Source organism: Lacerta agilis, chromosome 8 (assembly GCF_009819535.1).
Source record: "Lacerta agilis isolate rLacAgi1 chromosome 8, rLacAgi1.pri, whole genome shotgun sequence".
Lineage (NCBI taxonomy): Eukaryota > Metazoa > Chordata > Lepidosauria > Squamata > Lacertidae > Lacerta > Lacerta agilis.
In genome coordinates, this window is record NC_046319.1 from 7,410,907 (window position 1) to 7,433,646 (window position 22,740).

Genomic DNA, 22,740 nt, shown 5'->3' on the forward strand with positions numbered 1-22,740 from the left:
AACCCAGAGTATATCAAGTAAGTTAGTTATCTGTTGCAACATACTAGGAGAGCTAGAAGTATTCTTTTTTCCAAATACTTAATATGCTAACACAACAAATGAAGATTGCAAAAGGTTATTTTAAACCTTGATGGGGAACCTGTGCCCCCACCCCAATTTCCTGCAGCATTCTAGATATTGTTGGTCCACTCTTGCTCTCTGGGGCCACCCCCTGAGAATTGCTTTGTCTTCCACTGTGTGACAATGAGAGACAGGTGGAGTAGGAGGTGTGGCTGTTGTTACATGGTGAGCCTGGAGGGAAAAGCTTCACAGTGAGCCACGGGGGGGGGGGGGATCTCCGAGGGAGAGACAGAGGGAAAAACTGGAGACGGATGGAGTGAGGGGAGGAGGAAAGAAAAAGCCCTCTGCAAGCAATCAGTTCTAACCTGTACTAATGGAAGGGTGGGTGGACAGAGAAAGCTGAAAAGCAGACACCACAAACATGATGGAGTAGCAGAGAGACAGAGAGAAAGCTAAGCAATAGAGCAGTGCTGCAAACTCTCCCTGCTTTCGGCTCTTGCCCTGCCCACCTCTGGCATGCAACCCTTGAAAGATTACCCCTGAGGGAATGCAGCCCTTGACAGGAATAAGGTTCCCCAGTCCTGCTTTAAAACTATTGCTCACAATTCTGGGACATTTAAGACTTCACCACATTTATTCACCTGTTCGGGTGCCTGCTGCTTTTGTCCTTATAAATCCAGTCTGGCTTTGATCTCCAGCTGAGTCCTCCTGTCAATAAGTTACTATCACTACTTTTCTAAAGTAGAGCCCAAACAGACTTATTTTCTTCCCCACTGGGTTTTGAAAACAATATCGAAGACAGCTGCCACCAGAACATGAATGCTTGGATTAAATTGAAAATAACAGCCACCCCGCACTGTGTGACTCCATAACATGGGGAGAGCTGTAGCTGTTCTGCTGTAACAATGCAGCTGGCACAGTTGTCCTTCTCTGCCTGGCAGATTACAAGGGGCAAGGTGCTTTCGTCAAGTGTTGTAAGCAGGGATTCAAGAGGTTGAATCCTTCTGAGTAGTTGCAAAGACTGGGTGCTCCAAACCTCTGGAGGGTTCAATAGAGGGAAAAGCATATGCTCCACGTGTACATCGCCTTGTGGCGAATCTCTGGCAGCTCCAGAGTAAGAAAGCTGGGAAATAACTTTCCTCAAAACCCCAGAAGAGGAGCTGCTATTCAGTAGGCAGTATGAAGCTATGTGGACTAAGACTCCAACGCTACAGAAGGCAGCTTCTTATATCCTAACCCCTTCCTCCCACAAAAAAAGACACACACACCAAGCTAAGCCTTTAGGAACATTTTTTAAAAAGAGAAGCTAGTTTCAGAAACCATTCTAACACATAGAAACAGGTACCTTTCCGTGCATAACTGGAATCCATGTCTTTGAACTGCACCATCACAAAATCCGAAGACTTGAACAAGATACTCTCTATTATGTCTTCTCGTTTTGGACCCGGGCTAGATTCTGCAGTCTTTCGATGAGCTGCATCAAGCACTAAATCACACTAAAAGGCAAGGGAAACGTGAACTGAGCAAGCTTAATGTGAAAGAACTTAAGTTTCAACAGATGGTCTGGAACAGCCTTCCACAACCTGGTGCCCTCCCATGCTGGCTGGGGTTGATATGAGATGCAATTCAAAACATTTGAAAGGCCCCAGGAAGGGGGGGGGGTTAGAAAGTTTTCTCAAAGACATGTGTTGATATCCTTACAACTAGTGCATACATAACTATGGCTCTCTGCATACCTCAGAAGGCATGCCACTTTCCTTTCCCTTCTTCCTATCAAGGGTAATATTCTCATCCCTTTTAGCATTAATATTTGTTTCAGGGATGCCTACACAAACCATGGAGAACTTGTATCAGGCTCTCTTGCAACTGTGGTTTATAAACCCACTTCAAACAATGGTTTCAGTCTCTGGTTTAACCACAACTTAACTAGTGCACAGATAGATTAACAGTAGAGAGATTGAGGAAATTGCCCTGGAGAGAAACAGGGAAGGGAGGATATGCTAATGGAGCTAGCTTTTAATTTGCAAACCATTGCCTGAAGAGAGTGGAAGTTATGTACATAATTCAAATCTTCTAAAGAAGTGTGGGGTTTCCAGATATTTAGCCTGCACAAATGTAAAAATTGAGAAAAATGAACCAATAGGCATGTGGTCATAATGTGACAAGCAAGCTTGGAGCTCACACAACCTGCTGATCAGCTCAGATTAAAGCACATGAATAGACAGCGAGGTATTTTTACCTTGCTCAAAAGGCTGCCCAAAAGAGAAGGCTTTTTTAACCTTCCTAATCTACATGACCCGGAAGCTGTCTGTGGACATACGCCAGCTCCCTATGCCTATACAGCGATATGAGCACGCAACCCGGGTCATCCGCAACTGGACCTAACTGTCAGGGGTACCTTTACCTTTTTAATCTACAATAGCCTCCCTCTTTCCCTCTAGTGCAGTGGTTCTTTAACTTTTTTCCTCTTGGCCACACTTTCAGAATAAAATTTTGCTCATGCCACACCAAAATTGCTATTGGTAAGAAATACATTGGAAAACAAAAAGAAACAACTCCTAGCAGTGCTTGATTTTGAACTAGAACACAACTACTTTATAATATGCTCATGGGGCATCCAAAAAGTATAAAACAAAGCAGCTACATATCGGCATGAATCATTCCCAAAACAGAATTATAAACAAGCCTCTTACGTATATACTTTAACTATATATGCAAACTTGACGAGAGGTGTGAGCTTACTTTTGCCAGGAAATCTCATTTATATTAGGTCCAATTTGAGAGAAACTCTCATTTGATTGTCCTTGAATCTTCCTGCCACACTTGCCACCCTCTCCTGCCAGCCCCTTTGGGAACAACTGCTCCAGCAAATTTTACATACATCTCAAAAGGCAATGCAAACACAAAGTTTAAGAAAAGAAAAATTACAAGGTGCCAGTTAACAGAATCCAGATGACATTCCTACGTTATCAAAAATATAACAGCTTACCTGCTACATGGGCTTAAAAAAACTGAGTGCACGAATGCATGGACTTCACCTCTGAACCCAACACTCAATTTTTTCATCTGCTTGCGAGTTTTTAGAACTATTCAAATAAAACCACTGAATTCTTAACACCGTGAACTCCAAAATAATTAATTCTATCCTGGGGCGCCAAGTGAAAACCAGAAAGGCTAGATCCCTATGCAAACTTCCGACCTATACCAAATGAGGATAGGCAACAGGATCAGAACAAAAAGCTAATCACACTTACTTTAGAGCTGTAAGTTTTAAAAACTCCTTCATATATATTTCCATTTTTCACTTGGACTTCACATTTTGATCCCTAGATAGAAAAAAAAGACTCATTAAGAGGAATTCCCTTTTTAATGTAAGAGTTTGAAAACAAAGGATTGCACACAATGGAAATGAAACATCAAGTAGTTTACATAACTACACAAAATCTCATTACACATTTAAGGTGATTCTCTATCCTTCTTACTCTAGCCCTCAATCAACTAAGGTTTATAGCGCACCCCCCTCAAAGCATGGTGCAGGCAATAATACAAAAACACCATTCCAACAGCAAAAGTGAATCAAGTTCCAACACAATAAGAGCCCCTTACTCTTTGCTGACTTAATTTTATTAAAGTATGGAAGCTATTTAAATAAAATCAATACAATGCAAAGTAAGACAAGAAATAAATATAATTTAATGCAAAACAACCCAGTAATAAAGCAAACCATCAGCAGTTTAAAAGTCACGGCAGCATATTTTAAAAAAATAAGATGTTTTTTAAAGGTCTGCTTCAATGAAACCTAAAAGACAGGAGGGAGGAAGTCAGGCATACCTCTCTAGAGAGACCAGTTCCCTATCCCGGATATCACAACCCAGAAAACCCTCCCCTGTGTGACTACTTGCCTATTCTACGGTGGCAGAGTAAGAGCCTCCATAATGGAACCAGGTTTCAGGAAGGATCATTGGGGGGTGGGGGGAGTAGGGGGAAATACACTCTGCCAACCTCATATTAAAGAGACAGTGTACAAATGTCCTGACTAGAAATAGTAAATTTTACTAATTTTAAGGTAGTGTTTAGTTTTATGCTATTTTTTTAGTATTTTATTGATCTATTTTCTGTGGGTTGGTTTTATGCACCCCACTTAGAAATGTAAATTAATAGTTATATAAAAAATAAGCCATTAAGATCTCCTCTAACATTCTTGCTACAAGTAAAGAATCCCCAGGGAAATGTTTGGTTATAACTTACGACAACTGATGTGAGAATGTGAACCATCCGCATGTTCGCATATATACCAGGGAAAGAAATCTGAAACAAGAGGAGGGAAACTCATTAGGCATCAAAGCACAGCTACAACTCACAAAAATTCAGACTGTTGGTGGGCTGGGCCAGGCGGGCAGAAGGGAGAAGAGCCAGGAAGCCATTGGAATAATTATAACTGGGTTAGTCAAGGTGAATCAAAACGGCACTGATGTTTGTTCACACCCCATTCATTTGACAAATCAATTGCCAAATGCTGAAAAGAGGTGGGATGTCTGACCAATCAAAAAAGATTTGGTTGTTTGACTGCTCAGTACTTTATAGAACAGGTTTGATATATAAAGAGTAATACATAGCTGCTATTGAAAAACAATGTGATATTTAAAACAGTGCAATAAATTAGTGCTAAGTTTTAAAGGGATTTAGGGATATTTTAAAAGCCTGCTCTTTAGCCAAAAGAGGCTCCCACCAGCAGCCTTACAAATCACTAAAAGGGGGGGGAAGGCGAGAGAACCTCCAAAGCAGATTTTGGGAGGTGCAGGGAAAGGAGAGGGAGGGAAGGTTGTGTTATGCAAACTGAAATTGTGCTGCTCACATGAGGACTTGGTTGGAAACAACCGTAGGGGTTGCTATTGTAAATTCACAGAGTACACACAGAACCCTATAAATTGCCTGCAACATACTTGATGCCTGTATGTTAATCATTGCCAGGCTTATTTTAACTTTCCTATTGTTTTGTGCTCCAACAAGATAGATTAAATTAAAATGCTTTGAAATCCTGGAAAGACAAGAATAAGCACTGCAATTTTTACTTCTGAGTTAAAGGCAGCTTTCCCCCAACATGGTGCCCTTCAGCTATAATTCAGCACGGCCACGGCACATGGAGTTGGTTGGAGATGTAGTCGAAAACATCTGGAGGGCAGCACCAGGTTGGCAAGGCTGGTTTAAAAGCTAGCACTTCTACAATAAGTACAGATTCACAGGGAGATGTCTAAAAAAGCTATGTTAAAGTCAATTCGAAATAGATTCCAAGACCAATTTTCTTTTACACTTTGGTTCCTCACATACGACCGCACACTGTTCATTACAAAAGAACGTACATGGCATGCTTCTGATCCTACCAAATGTGAAATGTCACACAGGCAGTTGCCTTTCGTGGGTCTGCACATACACATGTGTAGCGATGGCAGAGCTTCTAGATTGGAAGCTGTCTCCATTCTTCCATCAATTTTACTCTTGTGAACCAGAGAACAAGAATGACGAAAGCTCCATTGTAATCTTTTTGATTGACCAGCTGACTTTGGGCTGTCTCCTACTGCCTGGGTGTCATGTAGCCCTCTCTATATTGAGGCACATTAGGTTTGTGACATCACCCATTTACCTAAGAAAGCATTTTAGGAGGTAACTTGGTAAAAGTGTATTAGGGTCATCAGCTGAATTACCTTGAGCATCCTAGACAATATATTTTGTTAAAATACAACTAGAGAAAAAGGTTTCTAACATCAATTTTTTATCATCAATATGACTACATATTTATGTCAGTTTTCTACTACTTTTTAATGTCATAGCTTTCCCAAAGTTTCTCAGATTAGGAGAAATTGAGTGGAGGTGATCAAAGCCATGGTCATGAATGAAGTTCGATTTCTCACCAGTAGGGGAAAAACAACAGAACAGAGATATAATATACAGACCCAATTCTGCACATCTCCCTACTGCAGTTATCAAGATAGTAAATTTGTTTTTAAACTCTGTTGATTGTATCTATATTTTGTTAATTTTATTATGATTTTTTATTTTTAAAGTTTGTTGATTTTGTCAGCATTTTCTTATAGATACTTGATAGAATTCTAAATGCTCTAAAATCTGTTATTAAAAAATAAAATAAAAAACCTGAGCCCCACCTTTCTGCATATGGTGCACAAGACAGCCTAGAAACAAACCTAACATATTACAAATGCAATAAAAGATCTGATAAATAAAATATTATATGAGTGTAGGAGGGAGAGGTTGGTGCTTCAAGTCTCAAGCAAGAATGAAAATATTTAGGTGCTGTCACCAGCAACAGCTTTAAATTATTCTGCCTTTGTGCTGCCTAGTTGCCAAAAATATCTAGAAAACTTGTCAGTTTAGTGCTTTATACTCCCAAGTATAATTTTGTCTGAAAATGTCAGGTTGCATTCCACCAGAGTGTGACAAATGGCTTGGCTGGACAACACCTTTCTCTGATCCAGCCCACACAAGTTGTATGTTGAAAGAAGCAAGAGCATGCCTGCCCTCCCTACCCAACTAGGAAATTGCCACATGTGAACATCTGCGGCGGGACTTCTCCTTTCCATATGAACTGGATGATGGAGAGGTCATTATCTGATCCAACCCAAATGATAATGGATTGGATCAAGGAGAGGTTATTATCTGATCCGGCCCAAAGGAAAACCCAACAGCAATGAAGCTAACATATTTATTATAAAAAATCATTTGAACTATCCCAAACAGTAAAACAGCTTTGTGTTCTGCCGTTCACAGTCAATATATCTCATTATCAGGGGTGCATCAAAGAACCACAATATAAAATATTAAAATATGTACTTACTGAAGGCTGAGGCAGACTTTTGCCACTGCTGCGACCTCTGCAATTAATAAAGACAGTTATGAGATTAATAAAACAAAAAGACGCTTGTTTAGGCAGCTGAAATTTAACTTTCCAGAAAGAACGGAAAGCCTCACTATAGTATGAAACAAGGATGAAAAATCCCTACTTTTGCAGTCATTCTTCTCTGTTGTTGTCCAGAACATTACCACATATAAATCAAGTGCTATTTTAGTGTACTCTAGGGTTTACAGCTATTGATGATTTCCCTAAGAAACAGATTTGCCTAGTGTTTCTCAACACATCAGAATATTGTTTTTTATTTTTAAAAAAGCTCACAAAAATAAGCAAACTTTAAAATGGTGACAGAAATTTTAACTTCCCAAATAGATAAGCGGAGGAGGGGAATAAATGATAACCTAAACATATGACTCAAAGCAACTCTCCCCGCCCACCCCACCCCCGGTCTATTAGGAGGGGAAATAAACTGGAAAGCACTTAAACAGCTCATTGCAAACATGTTGAAATTCAAAATTTTCCTCATCAAAGAAAAGCAGAGCCGGAATACCAAAAAGCCAAGCAATCTTAACCCCTCACTGCAAGTAAGAGCCATCTACTCATCGGACTAACTCACTCAACACGTCATCATGAGTCTGACAGGCAGCAGTCTTATGGCACAGCAGAGCACAATGCCTACAGAAGAGACATCTTGATATTTTAGTAACCTAAAACTATTAGGGGACGTGGGTGGCACTGTGGTCTAAACCACAGAGCCTAGGGCTTGCCGATCAGAAGGTCGGCGGTTCAAATCCCCGTGACGGGGTGAGCTTCCATTGCTTGGTCCCTGCTCCTGCCAACCTAGCAATTCTAAAGCACATCAAGTGCAAGTAGATAAATAGGTACCGCTCAGGCAGGAAGGTAAACGGCGTTTCCGTGCACTGCTGATTCGCCAGAAGCGGCTTAGTCATGCTGACCACATGACCCGGAAGCTGTCTGCGGTCAAATGCTGGCTCCCTCGGCCTATAGAGCGAGATGAGCACTGCAACCCCAGAGTCGTCCACAACTGGACCTAATGGTTAGGGTACCTTTACCTTTAAAACTATTAGATCAGTTCTCCCACTGACAGAACAGCAGAAAAACAGTAAAGTGATTGATTTTAATGGCAGTTCTAGAATTCCCTGAAGTCTTGCATATAGACCCACTATGTACATTTCAGCATATGATCTGGGATATGTGACTCTGACTTGCAAGAAGTGGGGGGAGGGGGCTCAGAAAAATCATACCAAGAAAGATAGCTAACTTGATGAGAAGCTATCTTCAGGGTTGTGGGTTCAAGCCCCATGTTGGGCAAAACATTCCTGCATTGCAGAGGGTTAGACTAGATGAGCCTTGTGATCCCTTCCACCCAACACTACAATTCTACGATTCTATGATGGTAACCAGACAACGTCAAACAGTTCAAATTACAACAAATTCATTTAATAAAGGTACTTGTGATATACAGAACAGACATTACATACTTGAGTACTTTTCAAAATTGTTTTCTGAGAAAGTAAGTACATAAGCATAATTATGCCCGCACACATCTGATGTTATTTGATAACTAGGGTAATATATAAAGCTTGGTAATTAACACAGCACTTTCTATCTTAATTCAAGCTCTGCCTACCTCTCCCATTGCAAAACTCTCAGATATTTGAATATGAGTAGCTCATTCTCCCCTGGGGTCCCATCACCTCAAAAAGCACACTAGCCTCAATACAAAGCAGCTCCTGCTTCAAAGGAAAAAAAATCAGGTCAAAATGCATAAATGTATAAAGCTAAAAGATTTAATTAGCTGCATTTTAGTTTTGAGCAGTAACAAAGAAAGCATTACGTATGATTGTTACACATGTGAAAAAAATGCTCAGCTATTTTGTGAACTGCGCCGCCCCCCAATTATGCATGTTTTTTAAACTTTTCAAAGATGAGCAAAGAGTTCTCCCCTACTTCTAACTTGCATGCGATTTCTTTGAGACCTAGATGTGCATTTCTGGTAGCTGTTCATTAGTATCGTTTGTTTATCCAACCAATAAAACGCCCAGGGGTATGGATCACAATACAGTATATCTGATATCTTTGCTACTATGTTCCATGGTTTTACTGTAATTTTCGTATGTTGCCCTGTGAACTTTGGTTGAAGAGCCACCTAAATATGTAACATATGTTAGAAATTAGTGATGCAGGTTTTGCAATTTAAAAAAATATATTCCAAACAGATTGGGATCTGATTCAGCAAGCTTGGGGTGTTTTAAATTCTTGCTTCACCTATTAATGAATCAAGTATGTGTGTGCATAGGAACATGAGCCTGCTGGATCAGACTAATGGCCCATTTAGTCCAGCATCACATTCTCCGTGGCCAACCGGATGCCTGTTGGAAACCTGCAGGCAGGAGCCATGCACAAGAGCACTTTCTCCTCGCATGGTTTCCAGCAACTGGTATTCAGAAGCATTGCTGCCTCCAATTGTGGAGGCAAAGCATAGCCATCATGACTTGAAGCCATCAATCACTATTTCCTTCATGAGTTTGTCTAATTCTCTTTTAAAATGTTCTAGATTGGAAATAATCACCAATGTACATATGTGCAACTCCCCATTTGCATGGGTGGGGGTTGTGTTCTGAGGCACCTACACACGCTGCCGGGACGTGCATAAGCCCCATTCTACCCTGTCCCGTTTTCAAAGGCACATCTGTACACTTGCTGCAAACCACCACTCTTTACACTGGTCTCTTTCTAATTGGTTTTTTTTAATGGCCAACACTGATTGTACAGTGGAACCTCTGTGAACACGCACGGCGCGATTTAGCACTTCTGCGCATGTGGCGAAACCCGGAAGTAACCGTTCCGGTACTTCCGGGTTGCCGCGGGACGCAACTTGAAAAGACGTAACCTGAAGCGGACGCAACATGAGGTATGACTGTACTGACAAGTGACAATAGTTGCATAATAGTTGCATAAATCAAACATTGCAAAAACATATAAATACCAATTTGAGTCATCTCATGCTTGCACTTATTAACCAACCTGCACTACGGACACACAGGAGAGGTACTGGCAGACTTGGGGGGGGGGAGGCCAAACCTGCCCCAAAACAACAAAAGCACAGACAACCAAGTGACACAAGGGTGTGTGGAGTGGCTGGAACAGGAGATCAGAGAAATGTTAAATACACAGTATGTGTGTATATGGCAGAAAGCAGTGCTTTTTTCAGCTTGAGCATGCCAGAGCACAGTTGTGGCACCTCTCAGGTGGGTGCCATTGCGGGTCAGTACCCCCCCCCCCGCCTACTTCTTGCCTTTACATACTTCTGAGAATCCCAAAACAAACATTTCAAGTCAAAACAGAAGCTGTTCAGCGTGTGCAAGTCTACACTTTCTTTTAGATCTATGAATTCACCTAGCTTCTAGCTAATCCTAGACAAGCTACGGGGCAGGGCCAATTCATATTTCCTTTTCTTCAATCTGTTCCAGAAGTCCGTTCTTAAACTGAAACCTTTCTTAAACCAAGGTGCGCTTTCCCCAACAAGGCCTCCCGCCGCTGGTGCCCTTCCACCGTTCAGATTCCATTCTTAGACTGAAGTAAAGTTTGCAAACCGGGACACTATTTCCAGTTTTGCGGAGTTCATAAACCGAATAGTTCTTAAACAGGGCTGTTCTTAAACCAAGGTACCACTGTATATTCACTGCCACCACAGAAAACACCAATCCCCTTTAAACCCACAGGGGCCATCAACCCTTATGACAGTGATACTAAATAGTGAGAACTTTGGTGGCTGAGTTGCCAAGCTCTCAGTCGAAATCATTAGATACAACAGTGTGTAAGCTTAGAAGGGCTTCAGTTCACACCCAGGAGCTGTTGCAGAGGTGGCTCTTTAAAAAGTCTGTCAATGGATTCCCTTAGCTGCAACCAAGACTCAAAACCTTCTGCCCTGATGAATAAGCTTGTATTACTCCTGACCAGTTTGGCATACAAGACAAATTGGTGCATTCAGCCCTGTTCTTCAATTACCTTTGTGCTCTCACATAGTAGACAACTATGCCTCATGTTGGAGGAGACTCAGGTGTACCTCCTCTGCTCTACATTTACAGAGGCATGAAAGCTTTGGCAAAAAGGTGGAGTGAAACAGTGTGGCAAATCAAAGGCTTCTTTATGTATATTGGGGTTCAGGCTACTTACGGTAATAAGCTCAGGCCTGAGCTCCAAATAAACATATTTCTGTGTAAACAAAGGAGCAACTAGGATCTTGCCTTCTGGTATTTCTAGCACAAAAAACCCCAAATATGGAAAGAACAAATCAAATACAGTGTAAGGCAGTATTCTTTTATAAAAAGCATCAAACTCATTTTGGAATCACTTCTGATTTAAAGTGTTTGTGTAGAACGTGGGGTCAAATCAATAATCTCATGCACAATAATAATAATTTATTATTTCCCAGCCACTCTGGGCAGCTCCCAATTGAATATTAAAAACACAATACAGCATTAAATATTAAAAACTTCCCTAAATAGGGCTGCCTTCAAATGTATTTTAAAAGTAGGTTAGTTGTTTATTTCCTTGACATCTGAAGGGAGGGCGTTCCAGAGGGCAGGTGCCACTACCAAGAAGGCCCTCTGCCTGGTTCCCTGTAACCTCGCACGGAGGGACCTGCCAGAAGGCCCTCAGCGGTGGATCTCAGTGTCTGGGCTGAGCAATGGGGGTGGAGAAGCTCCTTCAGGTATACAGGACCGAGGTCGTTTAGGGCTCTAAAGGTCAGCACCAACACTTTGAATTGTGCTTGGAAACATACTGGAAGCCAATGCAGGTCTCTCAGGACCAGTGTTATATGGTCCCAGCGGCCACTCCTAGTCACCAGTCTACAGGTAGCTGCCGCATTCTGGATTAATTGCAGTTTCCTGGTCACCTTCAAAGGTAGCCCCACGTAGAGTGCATTGCAGTAGTCCAAGCGGGAGATAACTAGAGCATGCACCACCCTGGTGAGACAGTCCGCGGGCAGGTATGCTCTCAGCCTGCGTACCAGATGGAGCTGGTAGACAGCTGCCCTGGACACAGAATTGACCTGCGCCTCCAAGGACAGCTGTGAGTCCAAAATGACTCCCAGGCTGCACACCTGGTCCTTCAGGGGCACAGTTACCCCACTCAGGACCAGGGAGTCCCCCACCCCCGCCCGCCCCGTCCCCCAAAAACAGTACTGCTGTCTTGTCAAGATTCAACCTCAATCTGTTAGCCACCATCCCACAACCCCTTCTTTCAAGGAGCTCTGAGGATCATCACCATTATGACAATTCTGCAAGGGTGAAAGGTGGTGGGACATTAGTTTGCTCAATATTCTCTACACTGACTAGCAACAGCTCTCCAGGATTTCAGGCAAGGGACATTCTCCAGCTCTACCTGGAGATGCTCAGGATTAAACATGGAATCTTCTGCATGCAAAGCAGATGCTCTACAACTGAGCTGAAGTCCTCCCTCCATAGATGACTTATCCATAGCTCTCCAAAATCCAAACACCACACCAATCAACACACTACATCAGCCAAGACATACAAAGCCAATATACCATGGTTTAGGATCCTGTCTTGTTCCAAATGTATAGTTTTCTAGTTCTAACCAAACATATTTGTGTGAGTAAAAAGCTTGTCCTAGTTTATCTTGGCTTATGATTGTCTGAATGCAGCTAATGCCAAACATACAACTGAACAGAAAGCTGTCCTGATAAATGGCTGTCCTGATAAATGGCTCTATGCTCCAACAACACAGTTTTCCTCAAAATAGTCGTAAGCAAATGTTTCCATGACAGTCAATCATTACCTCCTTCCTTAAACTTGGTCTGCACATCCTAATGAGTTCAGCAGGTAGGTACAAAGTGACTGGCTTTTTATGTTCAAATAGGGACTGAAAAGAATAAAAAACCAACATTAGACAAATATTGATATTATTGTTTATACCCCACCCACCTGGCTGGGCTTCCCTGGCCACTCTGGGCGGCTTCCAGCAAAAATATAAAAACAATAAAATGTCAGATATTAAAAACTTCCCTGAACCTTCAGATGTTTTCTAAAGTGTATTTTGCAACAAGGCAGTTTGTTGGCCTGACCTGGGTCCTTTTTTTAAAGGGGTATCAATTCCTAAATAAGATTACAAAGACACTTAGATTCCCCCCCCCATTAAGGGTTGCTATAGCTGTTATCAATCATTACTCACCTATAAAGCTCCAAACTGTCTAGGACAGGCTTCCTCAATCTTGGCCCTCCAAATGTTTTGAGACTACATTTCCCATCATCCCTGACCACTGGTCCTGCTAGCTAGGGATCATGGGAGTTGTAGGCCAAAAACATGTGGAGGGCCAAGGTTGAGGAAGCCTGTTCTAGGAGTTCTGGTAGACCAGTGTTTTTCAACCTTTTTTGGGCAAAGGCACACTTGTTTCATGAAAAAAATCACAAGGCACACCACCATTAGAAAATGTTAAAAAAATTAACTCTGTGCCTATATTGACTATATATAAAGTAATTCTCTTGAATAGGAATCAAATAAACAAATTTTTCCCACGGCACACCAGGCAACATCTCGCGGCACACTAGTGTGCCGCAGAACAGTGGTTGAAAAACACTGTGGTAGACTACCTCCTGCCACACAACTCTTCCTACCCAATGCATTAAATATCAGTGGCTCTGCAATGCATCTCATCACTTTCAGAAGCACAATTAGCTGGGGCACAACGGGGAGGGGGGTGTTTTCTGCAGTAGTATCCATGTTGCAAAACTTCCTTCCTAGAGTGGTTTTGATTGGTTTCAGGTGAGCTTGCTAAAGCTTGAATTCTGTTTATACCGGTATCTTGATAGGTTTTTACATGCATTTTATTAACTTTTTGTAATCTGTTTGTGTTTCTTCTGTAAAAAGCTGAATGCAATTTCCCTCCTATAAATAAATAAATAAATAAATAAATGCAGATGTCCCAGGTTTTTGTTTGGTGATTACGTTATCACTCATTACTGCTGCTGTGGTCAACTCTGTTTATTTTGTATATATTTAAAATACAACTGAATTGTCACAGACTGCATTTTTTGCAGTTCACAACATTTCTCCTCAATGTTTACTACTGACGCCTGTATGTATATTTACATCTCAGCTAAGGATAAACTTAAGGGACCCAGGTGGCGCTGTGGGTTAAACCACAGAGCCTAGGGCTTGCAGATCAGAAGGTCAGCGGTTCGAATCCCTGCCACGGGGTGAGCTCCCGTTTCTCGGTCCCAGCTCCTGCCCACCTAGCAGTTTGAAAGCACGTCAAAGTGCAAGTAGATAAATAGGGACCGCTCCGGCGGGAAGGTAAACGGCGTTTCCGTGCGCTGCTCTGGTTTGCCAAAAGCAGCTTTGTCATGCTGGCCACATGACCCGGAAGCTGTCTGCGGACAAACGCTGGCTCCCTCGGCCGATAGAGCGAGATGAGCGCCGCAACCCCAGAGTCGGACACGACTGGACCTGATGGTCAGGGGTCCCTTTACCTTTTAAGGATAAACTTCATGCATATAATGAAATGAAATCCCATGTATGCTTTGGTAAATCCCTGTCTTTTAAGATGCCACTAGCTCCTTAATGATTTCTTGTAGTAAAAACATGACTACTCTTCTGCCATCTTTTTTTGGTCAAGTGTTCAGTTAAGCATTCTTCTAGAGTTAAGCATGCCTACATTAACATAATTGTTTCTGTACAGTATATGGAAAAGAGATTGTCCAGATTTTGTCATAGGATAGAAGAAGACGAAGACGAAGAAGTTTATTATTTATACACTGCCCATCTGGCTGGGCTTCCCCAGCCATTCTGGGTGGCTTAGACCTTATAGCATATCTAAAAACCTAATAGAAACAACAAGATTAAAAAACCTCCCAATATAGGACTGCCTTCAGATGTCTTCTAAACGTTGTGTAATTCTTTCATCTCCGTGACATCTGAATGGAGGGTGTTCCACAGGGAGGGCGCCACTACAAATAAGGCCCTATTCCTGGTTCCCTGTAAATTCACTTCTCGCAGATTGAATAGAGACTAAAACAACTGGGTATTTGTCTAGCACGTATGTTCTTCCTGTTCCCTCCCAAAGAACTAAGGATTCAGATCACACTCTGCCCCTTTTTGCCTAGGGTAAATAAACCATACCCTTCAGTCTGCTCTGCCAACAAAACATGTATTTCTCTTCCACCCTCACTTATCACCATGTCCTCCCACCTTCAAGATCTGTGGTACTAAAATAATGAACAGTTGCACTTTCCACACTACGCAGAACAAACTCACTGGCTTTCCATGCCCCTTACGGGGGCAGTGGGGTGGGGGATTCTACCACCTTATAGGCAATAGCTCATTTGTACTCCGCATGTATCAGTCTCAAAAAAAGTTGCTGTAAAGATACTAATTAGCAACTGGCTGGGGCAGGAAGAGATTCTCAAGGTCACTTCATCATTTCAAGAGCAGCTAGAAAGAGCACATTTCCTTGTCATTCCAAAAGAGCAGGGCAAAGATATCAAGCTTAGTTAATGATTGCAAGAAGAGAAACACCAACTTCATCTTTGATTTCAAATATATAGGATAATCACAGAACTGTGGAGTTGGAAGAGACTCAAAGCATCACCTAGCGTAACCCCCTGCAATCCTAGAATCTCAACTAAAGCATCCAAGACAGATGGCCATCCAACCTCTGCTTAAAAACGCCCAATGAAGGAGAGTCCACCACCTTCCGAGGGAGTCTGCTCCACTGAGCTCTTATCCTCAGAAAGTCCTTCCTGATGTTGAGTTGGACACTCCTTTCTTGTAACTTGAATCTATGGGTTTGGGTCCTAACCTCCAGAGCAGGAGAAAACAAGCTTGCTCCATCTTCCATGCGACAGCAGTGGGGGTAGGGTAAGTGAAAACAAGCTACAACAATTATAATGTTGTCCACTGCTCCTGCTCAAGCTGCACAGAAAAAGCATTTTGGTTTCAGAAATTCATTCCAATTGCGCAGATTAAATATAATTGATAGAATTCTACAGGATGAGGTATTCATGTGTGAAAACAGTCAAGCTCCAATGATCCCCAGGCATACACCTCCAGAAGGTGGAGATGTCAGGGGTGCCCAGGCACCTTCACTTGGTCTCAAGTGGCCAATAGACAGGTGCAAAATGAGCCTGGGGCCTGGCTAATTTCAAACACTTGTGCTTTGAATTATAAAATGTTGATACGTCATATTGGCATCCCTTGCACTTAAAAGATCATACAATTTCACTCCAGCTTTCTTCCTTTTCTAAAAAAAATCTGATTCTGGAACTGCTCCTGACTGCTAACACCTCCCCCCAAATCACTTCCTCTAGCACAGCACATGGCCACACTCACAAATGCACAATCAAGCCTCTAAACAGCTCAGACAAGCAAACAGACCCAATCCAAAAGACACAATATACCCTCATGAAGGTTATGGATTTAGAGAGAAAGCAAATACATTTATTCAAATGATATTTGAAAGGATGGGGCAATTCCAGGTAACTGGCCTCCTCCTCCCACCCCTGGGCTAGGCTCTTAGAATTTCAAACCAAACACACCTTTAGGTTGGTGTATTAAAAATTCATATAGGCTACTAAAGAACCAAAAGACACCAAGCTTCATGGTATATTGTTCCTACGAAAATGAGGGGAAGCAGCAAAGTGGGAGCATTTGGGCAGTGAACACTAGAATGCTGTTTGGTCCTAATAAGCCATTAACCATCTCTTTTTGTTATTTGTGAACAAGGTCTATGTATTTGGGAATGACCTTAGACCAGACATGTCCAAAGTCCATTTCAGGGGCCTAATCCGGCCCACCAGTCAGTTTAATCTGGCCCCTGTGGCAGTTTATTTCCTGGGGTAAAATCCTAAAAAAAAACTCCACAACTTCAACCCTAAAAAAGCTCAACAACTTCAATCCTAAAAAAAAGGTAAACAACTTTGGTTGGCCCTCACGGCCCTTCACTTCATCAAATCTAGCCCTCTTTGAAAAGTTTGGACACCACTGCTAGACCATATGCTCTGCTTGCCAAAGATTACAACTTAATGTAAGTTTGGGAAAGACCCTGTGTCTGAAATTTGGAGAGAGCTGTGGCCAATACTGAGCTAGATGGACCAATCATTTGACTCCATTTAATACAGCTTCCTATTTTCCTATAGTTTGTTGCTGATTGTGATTTGTCAGAGATAAGCCATGTTCCTAGTTCAGATATGGCAACAAACCAAGGCTCATGGTTTGTTGTCCCCACCAGCCTAAGGAGAGAAGTAGAGCAGGAATGATGAAGCAGTATGCACTAGCATGCTGCTCAGTCTTGGTAAACCATTGTTTACTGACATCCACATACCCAATGGTAGTATGTACTTATGTCCAACCTCTTTTGCAACTGATTGGCAGGGGGCATTCAAAAACAGTTTGTGAAACCGTACGAGGACTTGCTGCATAACCAGGGATAGGGGAAGAGCTATGGTTTGACGGATAGAGTATATAAGTGGTGCCCCGCAAGACAAAATTAATTTGTTCTGCGAGTGCTGTCATATAGCGAAAATTTCGTCTTGCGAAGCACCAACGGGGGAAGAGCAGTTTGACAAAAAAAAAAAATCAGAATTTTTTTCGTCTTGCGAGGCAAGCCCATTGAAATTTTTGTCTTGCGAGACAGCCTTCCGCTAGGGAATGCCTTTCGTCTAGCGAGTTTTTCGTCTAGCGAGGCATTCGTCTAGCGGGGCACCACTGTAATTCCAATCCTGGCCCAACTACCCTAGCTGACAATTAGTTTCCTGGCCCAAATCGAAGTGCTAGTTTTGACCTATAAAGCCTTAAATGGCTCAGGACTACAATACCTCAAGGACTGCCCCTCCCCACATGAACTGTCACAGAGCCTGTGATCATCATCTGAGGCCCTTCTTCATGTGCCTCCTCCATGAGGGGTCTGGAGGGCAATTTTCCGGTGGTTTCTCACTTGTGGACTGCTCTCCCAAGGGATGCATTTGCCTGACACCTTTATTACATATATTTAAGTGCCAGGCAAATGTATCCCTCTTCTCCCAGGCTTTTGGCGTATTTTTTGTGTTTGTAACTGTGTTGTGTATTACTGTGTTTTTATATTGTAAACCAGCCTGTGATCCTCAAATGAAGGGCATTAATAGAAATTTAATATAACAACCACCACCACCCCACCCCCAACAAATGCTTGGGTGTGTCTATAGCAGCTCTCGGGGTCCCTCTGCTAATATTAATACACATATCCAAAATGATTAATAATGATACTGGGAAATCCTCTAATCCTCTACAATATTTTTTTCCTTTTTTGCTAACAGGTTGAACACAGCAGGCATTCCTGTTCGCTGCCAAAAAAGCAGATGTACATACCTATTTCCTTCAGAAATTATCTCCACTGGATAAAAATGGAATATTCATTCACATTTTGAATACAAAAAACAACTTCAAAACATACAGCAGCAGGACATTTCATGTCAGCAGGATTCTATTGTACAATAAACTAGTATTGTAGCATAAAGAGTAATAAAAGGCATTCAAGAACTTAAGACCAGTAGTCACTATTCTCAAATGCTCTACATATTTAAAAGAAACATGGTATCAGAATAGGGGCATGCCAGAATTATCCGCATCCAGTAAGGTCTCCACACAGAGGTACAGAACACAAGCCCATTTTAGAAACCCAAATTAGATTCTAAACAGGTGCTTTAATCCTCAGTACATGCAACATTTCCAACTGACAGATACACAACTCTTTCAATCTGTAGATTTTGCTTTTCCACATAAAAGCATTAGCCTGAGACAGATCACAACCACTGAAAATTCAAATTATTAAAAATAATTTCAGCAAACTAAAATGGTAAGTAGAAGTGAAAGAAAAATGGGCTATTTCTGTTGAAACCTCACTTAATATTAGAATTAATAGCTAGCTATACTCACACATATCACATTTCAAAAGGGGTGACCAGTATTAGAAACTCAGATATGTAAGCTAATAGCCAAATGGCACCTTAAACCTGGCCTGTGCTCACCACAACAGAATGTCTAGAAACATTTTAATGAAATTTTTGTTGTTGTTATTAATTTCTCTTCTATACTGCTTTATATTTTGAAGAAAAAAATCTCAAAGTGGGTTACAACACGGTAAAACATCAAATAAAGCAATCTAGAATAAAACATACTTCAAAATATTTCAGATACTTCCCTAAGTTACATTTTGCTTTCCCCATATTTATGTACCTACCTAATCTATATATTTGCCCCATAGAAGAAATACTCCAGGAAGCCAGTGTGGTGATGTGGTTAGAGTGTTAGACTAGGCTAGGACCTGCGAGATCAGGGTTCAAATTCCCAATCATGAAGCTCACTGGGTGACCTTGGAGTCAGTCACAGCCTCTGGACCTACCTCACAGGGTCATTGTAGGGATTAACTGAGATGGGGGGGAACCATGTACTCCTTGGAGAAAAAAGTGGGATATAAATACAGTGAAGAAACTCTTCTGTTTACCTGCTTAAGAAATCTGGAGGGTCAGTCAAATGGGAGATGACATCTAGAGATCTCCATGTCATCACAACTGGACCCACACCAGTCACAAAATGTGTCCAGGGGATTTCAAACACTGGTGGGTGACAACATCAAACAGGTTCTGCCTTATGCCCTTTCCAAGAATATTCCTATTTATTCCCCACCCCCACCCCAAGTCTCCCATCTAAGAAGTAGAGTAAGTTCTGGAGGACTGCACTATTGATATCCACTATCCACTTTTCAAACAGAAAAGAGAAATGGAGGCACTCTACATTTCAATGCTATATCTCTGCGAGTTTTAGATGTTATGCACCAACTGTACAAGATATGCTGATATGCAGATCGTGTCAGGTTTATATAGTCTTCAAAAAGTTTGTGTGGCAAAATGCAGTCCTGGATAACAGACACCCCCCCATGTCCCTGATCTAAAACAGACTATTTATAAATGGTGCTTTGAACTCTCTAAAGTACTTGTCATTATCTTGGGAATACTTACAACCAATATTATTATCCTGCTATTACAGACAGTGGGGAGTGAGAGAAAGAGAAAGAAGTTTGCCAAAGGCCACCAGAAGCAACATTTGAACTGGGGACTTCCTGGTTCACAGTTCAGCCTTCTTGCTATTGATCTAAGTATCTGATGTACTTCTGCACAACTGAAGGCTCTGGCCGGCATGAATATAGAAGCAAGTTTGTCAAAGAAATGTCCAAATTGCAAGAGGATAGAAAGAGGGGGAAGGGCGTTACTGGTTTGTTGATTTGATCTACGTTCTAGTTGTTATTTCGTGTTTTTATATTGTATTTTTCTGATGTGAACCACCCTGAGACCTGTGGGTTAAGGGTGATATACAAATTTAATAAATAAATAAATTTAAATGAAAACAAGACCCACTGATTAGAACTCTCAGCACCTTTACTTGGAAACAAGTCTGAGCGACTTCTGTTGGTCTTCCTTCTAAGTGATTGTTCTTTTAATATCAGATAGTTGTAGTTGGGTAAATAAAACATGCAAAAAGAAGTGGGGAAGCCAGTACTTTTAAGGGTATTAAACACATCTTGGCAACAACACAAATTCTGTTTATACATTGTTCCATGGACAACACAGCAAGTTGCTTAGCCTGAAGTTATATTGCTTCCTGCAGGCACATGATTCAATGACAAATGCACATTACCGTCTATGCACCTTATATTGCATAATTTTAATACTGTAAGAATCATGAATGTTTTGGATCAGTTTGTATAAAAAACTCTGCTGCTCTGAATAGACTAGCAATGGTGTTGAAAATCATAACAGAAAAACAGCTGGAGGGGAAATCTAGTCCCACACATTCCTGAATCACCTTTCTCTTCCCTTTCCAAGAGGCCTGTTTTAAGAGAAGGACCCCCTGGTTTGGGCAATGAGGCTTGGCAGGATCATTTGGGGAGTGGAGCTGGGGGAGAACCTCAACTGCGATATAAAATGGTCACTCTCTGCACTCAAGGCTGCAGTAACGGGTAAGACCGGCTGGCAGGGGCCTGCCTCGCAGCAAACCAGGTGCCCTCTGCCCAGGCTGTTTTCTGCCTGTGAGTCTTGAAGGGCAGGCACCCCAACACACAAATACACGTCTGCTAATCATCCCCCCTCTCACACATACCCAAGGGAACGATCAACTCCAAAGGCCTAGACCCTGGAGTGACACTTTCATTTCCAGGCCCGGCCAGCCTTTGCTGCAGCCTCGGCCTTGGGGAGGGGAGGGAAGGCCTTCTACTGTCACAGCTCGCTGGTTGCAGTGCGTGTGTGTGCGTGCCTTCCCCGGCAATTCTTGCTCCCTCCCTCCCTTTGCCAAAAAATGCTTTCCCACATATGGGTCGTCCTTCCCTATTCTCCCCCACCACCCCACAGCAATGCCCAAATCTTGGAAAGGCCTTCTGCCTCCCCTCCGGCAGTGTGAGCAGAAGATCCATCCCAGCTCAATTCTCCTCCTTCACCCCACTCTCCAAAATACTATTATGCGGTATTCTCTCTCCTCAAGCCTCTGCCCAACATGGAGGCCAAGCTGCCTTTCCTGCCTCTGCCCGATGTCCTGCCCCTGTCACCCTCCACGAAAAGCATTATGCCCCCCCCCTTCCCAGGGCAATGCCAGTTGCTGCGCCTGGGAACAACATTGGGCCAGCTGAAGTTGGGAGGGGGAGGTCCCCCATTTCCTTTCCCCGAGGGGATGCGGAACATGGAATCCCTTTTTCTCCTCCCACCCCTAAAATACAATTTCTTCCAGGTCAAAGTCAGCCACTGAATTATTACATACCCCCTCCATTCTTAAGATTCCAGGTAACACCTCCTCCTCAACACAATGCAAGGGAAAGTGATGCCACACCACACACACACCAAAACCTTCCCCACTCACCCCCCTTCCAAAGCGGGGAGCCTCCAATGCCCGCTCCCCTATGACAAGTGCTCTCTTCAAACAATGCCACCCTTGCCTCTATCTTCGCATGCCCCCCCAAACCCTGTTATACAATTATGCAGTTTTTTTACAGAGAACTTGGGAGGAAAAGAGACACTCTTTAGCCATTATTTCTACAACGACCAGCGGTGGGGTGGGGTGAATCTTCTCTTTTATTTCCAGGCAACGCGGCCCCTTTACATTTCACCTAGTCTCTCCGCAGCCCCAGCCCCTCTCTCCCCAAATCATCAATCATAACATTTATTTGCCTTGGGTCCTTTCCGGGAAGAAGGAAGGTTAATCAGAATGGTATCAACGCCGCAATCACAACCATCCAGATAGGCCTCTCCGCGGCACACACAAAAGACGGCAATATTCCTCCTTCAGCCTCCTTACCAAATATTTGCACAGCATATTCCCCCATGGGTCCGCACACTCCTCTGCCCTCCTCAAGGAGAAACCAGCCAGCAAAGCGCCCGGCAGAGGAATCCCACCGCGTGACCCCCTTCTCCTTTTTCCCTTTCCTTACTCCGAAGCAAGCCTGAGTCCCGCTTCCCTCCCCGAAGCGAGCGGCCGCAGGATCGCAGCCCTTTCCGAGGCCGGCCGGCCGGCCGCATCCACCACACGTCCGCTCGGCGCCTCCGAGGAAAAGCGCTACTTATTACGATCGCTGTTAATTATGGGCTCATGTGCGGGCATTTATGCACGAGGCCCGGCGCCGAATCTATTGGGGATGAAATGGGGGGGAGGCCTAAAGCGGAGGACCCCCCCCCCCAAACACACACACCCAAAAATAAATATTACCCGGGACCGGGTTGGTCCCGACAGGCGTCTTGCCCTCCTCTTGC

At 42.8% G+C, this 22,740-nt stretch overlaps 1 protein-coding gene across 6 annotated transcripts in view; it reads right to left on the reverse strand.

Annotated features, from left to right (window-relative positions):
• The window catches only part of ATXN2 (ataxin 2), a 60,040-nt gene that overhangs the window by 36,966 nt on the left and 334 nt on the right, over positions 1–22,740 (reverse strand). For 5 of the 6 annotated variants that reach the window (XM_033159263.1, XM_033159262.1, XM_033159259.1 and 2 more), the window contains exons 2-5: positions 6,911–6,947; positions 4,309–4,368; positions 3,315–3,386; positions 1,406–1,556 (exon numbers count right to left, since the gene is read on the reverse strand). In XM_033159263.1, coding sequence (XP_033015154.1) covers positions 1,406–1,556; positions 3,315–3,386; positions 4,309–4,341 — 256 coding nt within the window. In that variant the 5' untranslated portion in view covers positions 4,342–4,368; positions 6,911–6,947. Of the gene's footprint in view, positions 1–701; positions 769–1,405; positions 1,557–3,314; positions 3,387–4,308; positions 4,369–6,910; positions 6,948–22,740 lie in introns of those variants that run through there. The other variant, XM_033159264.1, reaches the window with a different exon arrangement.